Raw genomic sequence first — 12799 nt, forward strand, 5'->3', positions numbered from 1 at the left:
TGAGTGCCAACCCATCCACTTGTCTCAAGCACTGGAATGTCATTTCAACCACATCATGACGCAGTTGTCAGAATTGAAACAACAACAATCACGGTTCATTTAACACACAGAGGCTGAGTTCATGGTTACTCAGCAGACTGATATACACCACAGACAAAGCTGTAAGGATGAAACCTGAGCTTGTCGGGCACCTTTGTGTTGCTATGACGACAGCAACGGGTTCCACTGTATCAATGGGGGGGGGGGGGACTCAGTGGACCTGTATCCAAGGGCTCCACCCACTGAGGGAATTCACTCAGGTATCACTTGGAAACCGGGAAATGGATACTATCGAGTTACTAAAATATAAACTTGACATTTTACAATTCTGTCACCCCTGTTAAACTATATTAATCTTTTCCCCCTTCTTGGTTCCACTGATTTATCTCCATCTATGCTTTTCACATCATGAGACAGGATTCGGTTGAGGGTGTGTCGCACTTGCTGAGAGGCGTAGAAGCAGGTTGAGCAGGTTGTTCCCTGCGTGAGTCCTCCTTCCTCTCACCATGTGATTGCTGAATCATTCGGGTTGATCACTCGGTGAAGATATTTGTTCCTCTACACCTGTTCTCCTCTGAGAGAGAGCCTGAGAATAAGGTAAGAATTAAATGGGAAAGGCTTCATTTGTCTCACCGTCCAGAGAATTACAAACTAAATGTCAGACTGCAAGACTTGTAAATATCTTGTGTAGTAAGATCTGAGTCAATATTTTAACGTGGAAGCCAAAACATCCCACACCAACAGAATTTCAAACACATCCTAATACATAGTTGTTTTATAATTGACTACAGTACATCAACATAGAATCAACTGTGTAATGTGAGCATTTTTTTTTCTTCAGTATTTGCAACTTAATAATGTTTTGATGAGCAGTGAGCAGCATGTCAAAGTACTTAATGAAACTACAATCAAAACACTCATCAAAGCACAAATATTTGGAATCGGAAAATGGGTTGATGGAATTAATTACAACCCCAATTCCAAAGAAGTTGAGACATTGTGTTAAGCATAAATAAAAACAGAATACAATGATTTGCAAATCATGTTCAACCTATATTTAATTGAATACACTACAAAGATGAGATATTTAATGTTCAAACTGGTAAACTTTACTGTTTTTAGCAAATAATCATTAACTTAGAATTTTATGGCTGCAACACATTCCAAAAAAGCTGGGACAGGGTCATGTTTACCAATGCGTTACATCACCTTTTCTTTTAACAACATTGAATAAACGTTTGGGAACTGAGGACACAAATTGTTGAAGCTCTGTATGTGGAATGCTTTCCCATTCTTACTTGATTTACAGCTTCAGTTGTTCAACAGTCCGGTGTCTCCGTTGTCGTATTTTACGCTTCATAATGCGCTACACGTTTTCAATGGGAGACAGGTCTGGACTGCAGGCCAGTCTAGTATCCGCACTCCTTTAATACGTAGCCACGCTGTTGTATCATGTGCAGAATGTGGTTTTGGCATTGTCTTGCTGAAATAAGCAGGGGCGTCCATGAAAAAGACGTTGCTTGGATGGCAGCATATGTTTCTTCAAAACTTGTATGTACCTTTCAGCATTAATGGTGCCTTCACAGATGTGTAAGTTACCCATGCCATTGGCACTAACACAGCCCCATACCGTCACAGATGCTGGATTTTGAACTTTGCGTCCGTAACAGTCCTGATGGTTCTTTTCCTCTTTGGCCCGCAGGGCACGACGTGCACAATTTCCCAAAACAATTTGAAATGTGGACTCGTTGGACAACATAACACTTTTCCACTTTGCATCAGTCCATCTTAGATGAGTTCGGGCCCAGAGAAGCTGGTGGCGTTGTTGATAAATGGCTTTTGCTTTGCATAGTAGAGTTTCAAGTTGCACTTACGGATGTAGCGCCAAACTGTATTTACTGACATTGGTTTTCTGAAATGTTCCTGAGCCCATGTGGTGATATCCTTTACACATTGATGTCGGTATTTGATGCAGTGCCGCCTGGGGGATCGAAGGTCACGGGCATTCAATGTTGGTTTTCGGCCTTGCCGCTTACATGCAGTGATTTCTCCAGAGTCACTGAAACTTTTGATGGTATTATCAGAATCAGAAGCAGAATCAGAATCATCTTTATTTTGCCAAGTATGTCCAAAATAAAACACACAAGAAATTTGTCTCGGTAGTTGGAGCCGCTCTAGTACGACAACAGACAGTCAATTGACAGAGAACACTTTTGTGACATAAAGACATTGACAAAAAAAAAAAAAACAGTCACTGAGCAATAAAGGGTTGCTAGTTGTCTGGTAATGCCGGTACATTTTTTTTTACAATTGTGCAAAAGATGCAGAGTCCTCTAGCACTTAGAGCAGTTCGAATGACTTATATTGCAATAGTCCGGTGCAATGACCATCGTGCAAAGGTATATTATGGACCGTAGATGATGTAATCCCTACATTCCTTGCAATTGTACGTTGAGGAACATTGTCCTTCAACTGTTCGACTATTTTCTCACGCACATGTTCAAAAAGAGGTGAACCTCGCCCCATTTTTGCTTGTGAATTACTGAGCAATTCAGGGAAGCTCCTTTTATACCCAATCATGGCACCTACCTGTTCCCAATTAGTCTGTTCACCTGTGGGATGTTCCAAACAGGTGCTTGATGAGCATTCCTCAGCGTGTTGCAGCCATAAAATTCTAAGTTAATGATTATTTGCTAAAAACAATCAAATTTATCAGTTTGAACATTAAATATCTTGTCTTTGTAGTGCATTCAATTAAATATAGGTTGAACAGGATTTGCAAATCATTGTATTCTGTTTTTATTTGTCTTTAACACGTCCCAATTTCATTGGAATTGGGGTTGTATAAGAGCAACAATAAAGACATTTAATTCAAATTCTACCAAATTGAGTCGTTTAGTTTTTATGGTGGCATAACCTTTTAATGACTACTGTACTTACATGTTACATGTTGTACAAAGGTTCGTGAGGGTGGATTTATAAGGAAGAAAACGCAATATAAAACGCAAATAGGCAGCATAGGGAAATCGCTGTTAGCACGTCTGCCTCACAGGTCTGAGGTTCTGGGCGCAAATCTCAGCTCCGGCCTTCCTATATGGAGTTTGCATCTTCTCCCAGTGCTTGCATGAGTTTTCTCAGGGTACTCTGGCTTTCTTCTACATTCCAAAAACTGTGTTAGGTTAATAAGACATTAAATTGCCCGTATCTGTGAATGTTAGTGTGACTAGTTGTTTGTCTATTATGTTCCCTGCGATTGGCTAGCGACCACCCCAGGGTGTACCTGGCCTCTCGCTCAAAGTCAGCTGTGACAGGCACCAGCTCACCCACAACCCTAATGAGCGCAAGTACTATTAAAAATGGGCGGATGGAAAAAAATTATCAAGCACAAACACACAACCCCACAGCGTCACTCACCTGCCTACGGCATCAGCAAAAGGCTAGTTCCTTTGAAACCAGCTCTACTTGATGTTAAATGTGAATCACACTCTATCTCAAAATAGACCTGTTTGATTGCCCCTGTTCTTTTGAATTCTTGTGAGACTTTCCGCACTTTTTTTTTTTTTTTTTGCCTGAAAGCAACTGTTTGTACAGTAATTGTAGAATGAGAGTTGGCAACGTTGTCTCCTCAAGATGCAACACCTCTAACGCAGGGTGTGTTGCGACAAATCAGTAAAGTGGTAAAACAGTGTCGTATTACATAGTGATGGCTCACGAAAAGTGAAGCTGAAGCGGGGATGAGCACAATGTGTGTGTGGGTACCAGGAAGGGAGGAGTGATATTGCCAATCTGCCATCTGCAGTGTGTCACTTTGCATTTTTCAAAAGATCCACGGACAGACGCATTTTATTACCGTGAACACATCACTAGCACACGCATGCTTGTCAATCCATTCATCAATTTTTGACCACTATTCCTGTTCAGGGTCACAGTTGAGCTGGAGCCTATCCCAGCTAACTTTGGGCAACAGGCCTAAGACAGCTTGGAATGGTCGGCAGTCAATCACACTGCCAACTTCTTGTCCTCGCTCTCTTATCCAACAGCGTATTTTTAAGACACTACTCAGAATATGCACTATTTGAGTCGAAGATTTTAGTTATGGGAGCAATGGGTTTTGGCTGCTTTTCATTTATTTATAAACGGCCCTGAATGAGTCGCCCTTTAAGGCTATATCAATATCAAGTTATACATCGGATTTTCTCACTGAAAAAGCTGACTTTTCAGGAGTTAATAAATGTCTGGTTTGGAAATGTTTGGACATGGTTTTGAAGGCCAACATTGAACTCTAAAATGTTATTGCATATAAAACTAAGATATACTGTAGATGTTATCATGACACCCAATTCAGCACAAGATGATTATTGTTTGTTCAAAAAAGTTCTTTCTGAGACATGTAAAGTATGTTTTGCACAGAGGAAAGGTATACATTCATTATACATACAATTATACAAATTATATTCATTTAGGATGTTATGTTGTGTCAAACAAGTTGGCCTCTGGATACCCTTTTATTGGGAACGTCTGTACCCCCTCATTTACCCACTCATGATACCGCTACTGTGTGATAAGTAATGTGGAGGAGTAATGGGTTGAAGGAAAATTGTTTAGTGAATAATTTAAGATTTCAACCTAATCAATTGTTCCTCTTCAGATCAAGAGTTTATGTTGGTTAATTAGTGCTCAAATACGGGTGGACTTGTTTACATGGTGACCATGTGTTTATGTGGGACACTACAAAATCATGGTTGCCTGAGAGAGAGTTTCTGGACTTGTACATATAACTCACTAAACAGTTCTGGAATGCAGACATGCAGGTTCTGTTGCCACCCTCAATACATGCAGCTTGAGGCTTGGCAATGCGAGACATTGTCGGGATAATGATTAGTCAAGTTTATTTATATAGCCCTAAATCACAAAACGGTCCCAAAGGGCTTCACAGGCCCACAGTGCACAAAAATCAACGACATCCTCTGGTGTAGTTAAAACACACACACACACCTACACACACAACACACACGTTTAACTGCACAGTAAGAAAGTAAGTAAGAAAGTATGTACCGGTAATTCAATTTAAGTAACCAGCCTGAACCCCATAAAAAAAAACATCTTTTGTTTCAGTTTAAAGGTGTCTTACGTTAACTTGAGAATACTGTGAAATAACAGTTGGCTTTTGTTTCACCCTCTTTTCACTGAACGTATTGGTTTTTATATAACATTAACTCTTTTTCTGAAGTTCTGAGGTTGAAAGCAGCTGTGGGTTTATCGAATTTATCTATTTAATTCAATTATCTTTTGTGTGTTTTAGGGGATACTGAAAGGAAGAAATGGAACGGCATTTTATTTTCACAATACACCTGCTGCTCTTTGTTCACACTTTTTACTTGGTATCACTCCAAAGTACAACAGATTCTCCAATGCACACATTTGATCAAAACTGGTTGCGTCAGCAAAACCTTGTTTCTGAAGAGGAAGGAGAAAATGGGCAGGAAGGTGAAGTGTCTGGTATGGAAACAAGCAATCATCTCAGTACCATAGCACATAATGAAGATAATAAACTGGACAGTCAAGAAGTTCAGATTGAAAATAAAACATCAGATCATCTGGAGGTTGCTATAACTACCAAGCCTCCTGCATCCCCAAATGCTACAACAGAGAAACCTCAACTGTCTGATGGGAAAACCAACATCACAGACCCAGAATCAAAACAAAGCAACATCACTAAAAATGAGGAAGAGTTTAATAATTCAACCACACCTCGTGCACCCCCAGATGCTGATCTATTTGATCAAAACTCGACCGTATCTCCTGTTTTCTCCAATCACAGCGATATAGACAACACCACCACCTTGGCACCAGAGAACCGTGATTTAAATGAAAACATAACATCAACAACAACAACAACAAATACAACAGCAACAACAAATACAACAATATCAAAATCGACGGATGAAATTGAGTCAACCAATGGTACAGAATCTAACAACGCAACTGTAACAACCACAGCAGCAACAGAGATGAACAAAACGTCTGCAACACCTTTATCATCAACCGTGCTGTCTTCCGAAGCCTCCAGTGTGGCAACCGTTGCTCCTAAAACACCTGAAGGCAACTTGACAGATAAACAGGCCTCTTCAGGGAGCAGCTCAGACAGAGGTAGGCTTGCATTTTTGGCTGTCAAAGTATTGCTGTTTATTAACAAGAAAAAACATTAAGATCGTTCTGCTTTTTTTTTCGAGCAGATTTCAAAGTTTCCTAACAATTATCAGATTACATCATAAGTGTAGCTAGCATCAAATCAGATTATACCTTCGATGCACATTTCTTTGTTACAGGACATGTCCAGAGGAACATAGCTATTTTACATTTTAAATGTGTATGCATTTTGAACTTTAGTTCACACGCAAACTGTGTTTAAGATCAATAAACTTGGATTTTGAAAATAAAAACATAACCCCAGATTGGGTCATTAAAAAAAAAAAAAATGTCCGTGTGTGTGTGTGTGTGGACATGGGCCTTATTCATATGTTGTGTTCGTAACATCAATATTATACTGCAGGCGAATCTTAAGGAGGCATGCCTATTATTCAAGCTTTGTAACAGACAGAAGTAGAAGCAGGGGAACGTAACAGTGAAACTATCCTCGGAAGATCATTTTTTGGTTATCAGTTCGACAGTTACTCTAAATTCATAGTAAGCATACGGTAAATATCACTGTTTCTTATTTAGTTTCTTTTTTTTTTTCCTCCACTCTCTCACCGACCTAGATTAATTTGGATTTCCACAGGTTGAGGACAAACATTCCTTCTTTCAAAAGAAGAAAAGCTTGGGGTTGGGTTTCAGCTGCCCACTTTGCCTGAAGGGTCCTTTTATAACTTCTTACGTAGAAGGGACAATGATACACTGTTTAGTGGGAGGAAAAGTGATTGAAAGAGCTGGAGTTAAACATACCTGCTCTACACAGGTGTATGAGATGAGTTAAAATAACATTTCAATTTATACTATACTATGACTGTGAAATAAATAAAAAAAAAAAATACAATTTGAATTTTGACTAATATAACATTTCTTGAAATCAATGAAAAATGTGTGCATTTAAAATTAAAACTAATTGCTTTTGATCAGGACATAAGTGCATGAAAACATGAATACAAAATTAAATAAATCCTTTTGAGTTTAAGTGGTTTTAGTTCCTGTATTTCTTTTAGGTGAAATACATTTGCAAAAATATTTCAGATATGCACAATCTTAAATAACATTAACAACATAAATGTCTCTAAACCTTTAAAAAAAAAAATTAAAAGCACAAGCATAGTCTGTTTAGCTATGACCTTCTTCCTCGGTGTTCTGTCTCTACTTACTGTTTACCTGCCTTGCACACACAAAGCCCTCAATTGATCTGTGTATTTTCTGTGTACGTATGGCATAGAATGGCAAAAAAAAAAAAAACGAGAAAAATTTCAGAAAGTCTTACAAGCTCCAAAAGAAAAGGTCTCGATCCATATAGAAAGGAATCTTGGTGGACCTATTGAGGACCTCTGCTTTGGAAGCGCTGCATGAGCTGCGCAAAACATCACAGTATAGACATCAATATTATGTAATGCAGCAGACAGCATTAATGCTTCAGAACCCCAAAGTTCAGAAAGATCCGTGACACCCCGTGGTCTAAAACCCCAATCCTGGCAAAGAAACCCCCCCCCCCCAAACAAAACAAAACATTAGGGCAATCCTTGAGAAAGGCTCACAGATGGAGCGACTTCTCACAGTTAGTCGATGCATACAATTGTTGTCCAGTTAAGTTGTGACTAAACAGCTGCAAAATCACTTTTGCACTGATGTGAAAGATGCCACTGTGAATGCTATCAGGAACAATTGTGCGATGTTGAGGACTTGTATGTCAGGTTGGGCTGGAAAGAGGGAGTGAACAATCTGTACGGGTTGGCCAGGCAGAGAGATAGAGATGGACAGAGATACGTTTTCACTTTTAAAACTTTTGCAACAATAAAAAAACAATACAAAGGAAAACTAATTTCAGGAAACCATTTTCAAAATAATTAATTACAATAACAATACTAGTTATTAATAATCATAATATTAATTTCTTAATTATGATTATTTATATTGAAGTAAAAATTGTGTGTTCTAAATGACCAAAAAAAAAAAAGACGAAGAATAAGATTTGTAATAAGATTAAGCTAATCTTGTTACAATTTGTGAGCCAAACTAAAAAAAAAATAATCAGTGCCTATTCAATCTTATTAGTTGCCCTGTGTTTTTTTTCTTTTTTTTGTTCTACTTATTAATTCTCATTTCCACTGCTACGCAATTTCATAATGTGGTACTACTTAATTTGTGCCTGTTTGTGAGCAGTGTACTGAGTTTAATTATTCAGAATACATAAATTGTGTCTAATTGGGTGGTAACTACAGTGGTCTATCACCGGAAAATATTCAAAGCATTTTACAGCCAAAACTACAACATTATATATATAATAACTCCCCCCCCCCCCCCCTCTTTCTAACCCATCTTTTAATGAAGGTTTATCATCCGAGACCAGCAGGAACAAGCGGAACGAAGCATGGGGGGCTGTATTAGGAACAGCTGTCGTTGTGTCCATTGTGGGACTGGTGGCATACATCATCTTGAAAAGAAAACACCTGAGAAGTTTCTCACACAGGAAACTGGTTGAGGAGTTCCCCTCTGACCCAGGTAAGATAAGATAGAATGGAAAAACCTTTAAATAACCCCAAAGGGGAAAATCCCGTGTCACAGCAGCACACATGACACAGAAGAGTGTTCACAAGATAAAAACCACAATAAATATAATAAAAATACACAGTAAGGAACAGTTACAGACAACAATGTTTTGTATGATGAAGTGACATGGGATTTCTGGTTATTGTAAGCTGCAGATAAAAAAAAAAACAGATAAAAACAGGCATTGAGTCAACAAGTTGTGGACTACACCGCTTTTGTACAGTCTTCTTAGTGGTGGACAATCAGAACAACCGTGCTAACAAAAACGTTACCAACATTTGTTTATAGTTTAGGGTAATCCTTTTTTGGAGAGATGTTCTCATTACAGTTTGATGCAGGGGTGTCAAACTCATTTTTGTTGTGGGCCATATTGAAGTTTTGTTTTCCGTCAGAGGGCCATTACAATTGTGACTCAGAATATATTCACAACAAGTTGCGGGATTGGTAGTTTTTAAATGGAAGGATAATAATTTGTTCAACGATTGTTCAAGAACTGTAAAAAGGGTTTTGGTAACGACATTTTTTTTCAATATCGCAATAAAATTATTTATTACATACAGTATGACAATTTGAGGCGGCACAGTTAAAGTCTGGTCAGCACATCTTCCTCACAGTTCTGAGGACCCGGGTTCAAATCTGGCCTCACCTGTGTGGACCTTGCATGTTCTTCACGTGCCTGTGTGGGTTTTCTCCTGGTGTTCAGGTTTCCTCCCACATCCCAAAAACATGGTAGGTTAATTGCCGTAGGTGTGAATGTGAGCGACAAACTGGTTGTTTGTCTATATGTGTCCTGTGATTGACTGGCGACCAGTCCAGGCTGTACCCCGCCTCTCGCCCAGAGTCAGCTGGGATAGGCTTCATCTTGCCTGCGATCCTAGTGAGGATAAGCGGTAAGGAAAACGGATGGATGGATGGATGGATGGATGGATGGGTGACAATTTCAAATTTCGGTAGAGATTTTAGCAAGAATCATGGAAGTCGATGGACATGATTTGCTTTTATCGGCCAAATAAAATGATGTGTGGGGCCGGATCAGACACCTGTGGTTTAATGGGATTCTCAAACTGGACACACACACACGCACACACACGCCTGTAATGAGCTAATCTCAGCATGTAAAATGGCAGCATGAATCGTAGCAATTTGCAATTCTTCAAATTCTTCCCATGTACTTAAATGAAAATTGTCACTTAGGTTCTTGAATTACATGCTTCACCTTCCTGTTAAAGTCCAAAAATGAACTGTAGGGACAGAATAGAAAAGAAAATCTCATGCTGTTCCATTAAATGCGTACTGTTCATGAATATGAATAACTGACTATCATTCTTTTCACAGAGTACCACCATCTTTAAATAAGTATAAAGCTTTTGAGGACTCTTAAAGACTATTTCAATCCATTTTAAGAACTGATTCACTAAATAAATCACATATTATGTACTTTAAGCATAAATGATTATTAGTGATTGCAGATGAATTACAAATACTCCATAAAGGTTATGACAGTGGCCTTTGAACAATAGATTTAAGTTCAGTTGATCTATCATCACATCTGTAATGTCCCCCGCCACATTTGTCAACACAATTGTCACTCGTCATAAAAGTTACGATTAGGTGTATATTTGACTGTTTTTTTGCCTTTTACCATCAACAGCAATTAACGCCTTTGTACACATAGTGTGTTCTTGAGAGATTCCATTAAATAATGATTTTTGTTTCATCATCTTCCCTTTAACTTTATTGTCCTGTCTTTTGAATGCGAGTACCGGTATTATATTATATTTCATTATTTGAAGAGGCCTTGATTTATTGGTGAACCCACTTACCTTAAACTTGACAAGATTACTCGATTAAGTGAAAACATGAAGATACACAACAGTGATTGAATTTCATTTCTTAATAGTGTACAAATGTAAACTCTAAATGTAAACGTTCCTTTTCCAGTTCTCAGATTGGACAACAGTGAACCTTTGGATATGAACTTTGGTCGTTCAGCTTATTACAACCCGGGACTACGAGGAGACGAGATTCAAATGGACAACATTCCAGGGCACCAGACAAAGTAGAACGAGTCATGGACCACTCAACTCTCTGAGGAAAAATGTTTGACAGGAAGTTTGGTGAACTGGCATAATAACTTTTTGTTGGAGACATTTGGAGGTCAACTGTCTGCCACCATGAACTCTACTTGAGTTGGAATGTCAATGTTTTCAATAGTGAACAATTATTTGTCATTTATACCTGTTGCCAAAGATAATATAACAAATAAAACCACAATACTGTTTTCTTCGGGCACCCCAGCTTTCTCCCACATTCCAAAAACTTGCATCCTAGGTTAATTGAGACTCGGAAATTGTCCTGAGGTGTGACTGCAAGAGTGAATGGTTGTTCCTCTATGCGTGCCCTACTCACACATAATTCAAAATGGAGGAATGGCTAACAAATGTTAGGACTACATTTGAGTCTGAATATAAGTATACCATAAGTATGTGTAACATTGTTGCTTGTGCAACATAGAATGAGAAGCCAATACGAACAATCATATAATGTGTATTAGCTGTGGCATGCTCAGGACAACAGACAGTAAAACTGAGGTGCGCTTTCAGTCTTTGGTAGCCATAGCCACACTCCGAGACCAGGAATGGAAACCAAGGAAAATAATATTGTAAGTAGCTGTGTTATTCACAGAGTTGCGGTTTTGGTATTCCATGAAGTTATATATTTGGTTTTATGATAGCAGAAGCAATATTATCATATTAAAGTTCCTAAATCCTATGACCTCTATGTGTCCAAACAGAGATATGACTTTTTTTTTTTTTATACATGATGAGCTGTACCTTAGAGAGTTACACAGCATTCACCTGCAGCATACCAAGCAGAGATTTTGAAATGCGCAGTAGTTTAAATCTTTTTTTTCAATTTCATTGTTATTCTTCTCATGAGCTTACTTTGACTTTGAGTGACAACCTTCAGCAAGTATTTCTAATCTCAATTTTGTTATACGTGGGGAGAATAATGGTTGTTATTTGTTTTGTAGCTTTTTGATAGCAGGTTATACAATATTTTATAATTGCAAATAAACAAATAAAAGCATAGTGTCACATTCTGTACATATTTTTTCATAAAACAGACTAGCACTCGATCATTGTGGTCGGATTAGGATTGAGTTGCACCACAGCTTGGTTAGAACAGCTGACATTAACTCAAGAGATGTGTGCCTTTTATGTCGTTAAATCCATTGGTGGCGGATCAGCATTGTTCTAATTCAGCTTTGTTTTAAAATCTGACACCTATCAATCAATGAAGCACTTTACACCACAGTAATGGAGTGCGGCAATGTTAAATACAACACTGTGTATTCTACACTACATGTCAATGATTGATTGAAGTTTTTGATGCTTGTTACCCGTCTTGATGTTCCCACTCTCAATGAAGGTCAATGTTCAATTTGCATGTTTTTGTATATTTTCACCCCAAGCTACAACTATATGTATTGTTTGTATAGTAATGTGCATTTATTTATTTTGCATATCCAAAATCTAGAATCGTAGGTCAAAATAAAGTTTTTTTTCTAAGTGGACTTGCTAATGTTCAATGTTCAGGTTATTTAGTTGAAATACATTTGCAAAAATATTTCAGATATACACAATAAATAAATATTAACAACAAAAATTTATATATATATATATATGGATCATGTTCAACTTAAGGAATTTTCACAGCACAGTACTTGATTTTCATTCCATCCATCCATCCATTTTCTGAGCCGCTTCTCCTCACTAGGGTCGCGGGCGTGCTGGAGCCTATCCCAGCTGTCATCGGGCAGGAGGCGGGGTACACCCTGAACTGGTTGCCATCCAATCGCAGGGCACATACAAACAAACAACCATTCGCACTCACAGTCACACCTACCATCTCCAATTAATGCATGTTTTTGGGATGTGGGAGGAAACCGGAGTGCCCGGAGAAAACTCACGCAGGCACGGGGAGAACATGCAAACTCCACACAGGC

General features: G+C 38.4%; 1 protein-coding gene across 1 annotated transcript; it reads left to right on the top strand.

The window, feature by feature from the left end:
- Positions 1–483: 483 nt before the first annotated feature.
- Positions 484–12367, top strand: muc15 (mucin 15, cell surface associated). Its single transcript, XM_061761992.1, has 4 exons — positions 484–636; positions 5342–6189; positions 8572–8742; positions 10732–12367. The coding sequence occupies exons 2-4, from the start codon at positions 5361–5363 to the stop codon at positions 10851–10853; spliced, it is 1122 nt and encodes a 373-aa protein (XP_061617976.1). The 5' UTR covers positions 484–636; positions 5342–5360; the 3' UTR covers positions 10854–12367.
- Positions 12368–12799: the final 432 nt, after the last annotated feature.

This window comes from Phyllopteryx taeniolatus, chromosome 2 (genome assembly GCF_024500385.1).
Source record: "Phyllopteryx taeniolatus isolate TA_2022b chromosome 2, UOR_Ptae_1.2, whole genome shotgun sequence".
NCBI classification, from domain to species: Eukaryota; Metazoa; Chordata; class Actinopteri; order Syngnathiformes; family Syngnathidae; genus Phyllopteryx; species Phyllopteryx taeniolatus.

Bases quoted from the DNA above. Each gene is read 5' to 3' on its own strand.
- muc15 (XM_061761992.1), top strand. From the start codon at position 5,361: ATGGAACGGCATTTTATTTTCACAATACACCTGCTGCTCTTTGTTCAC. The intron at 6,190-8,571 runs GTAGGCTTGCAT...CTTTTAATGAAG, and splicing joins AGGGAGCAGCTCAGACAGAG to GTTTATCATCCGAGACCAGC. The intron at 8,743-10,731 runs GTAAGATAAGAT...TTCCTTTTCCAG, and splicing joins GGAGTTCCCCTCTGACCCAG to TTCTCAGATTGGACAACAGT.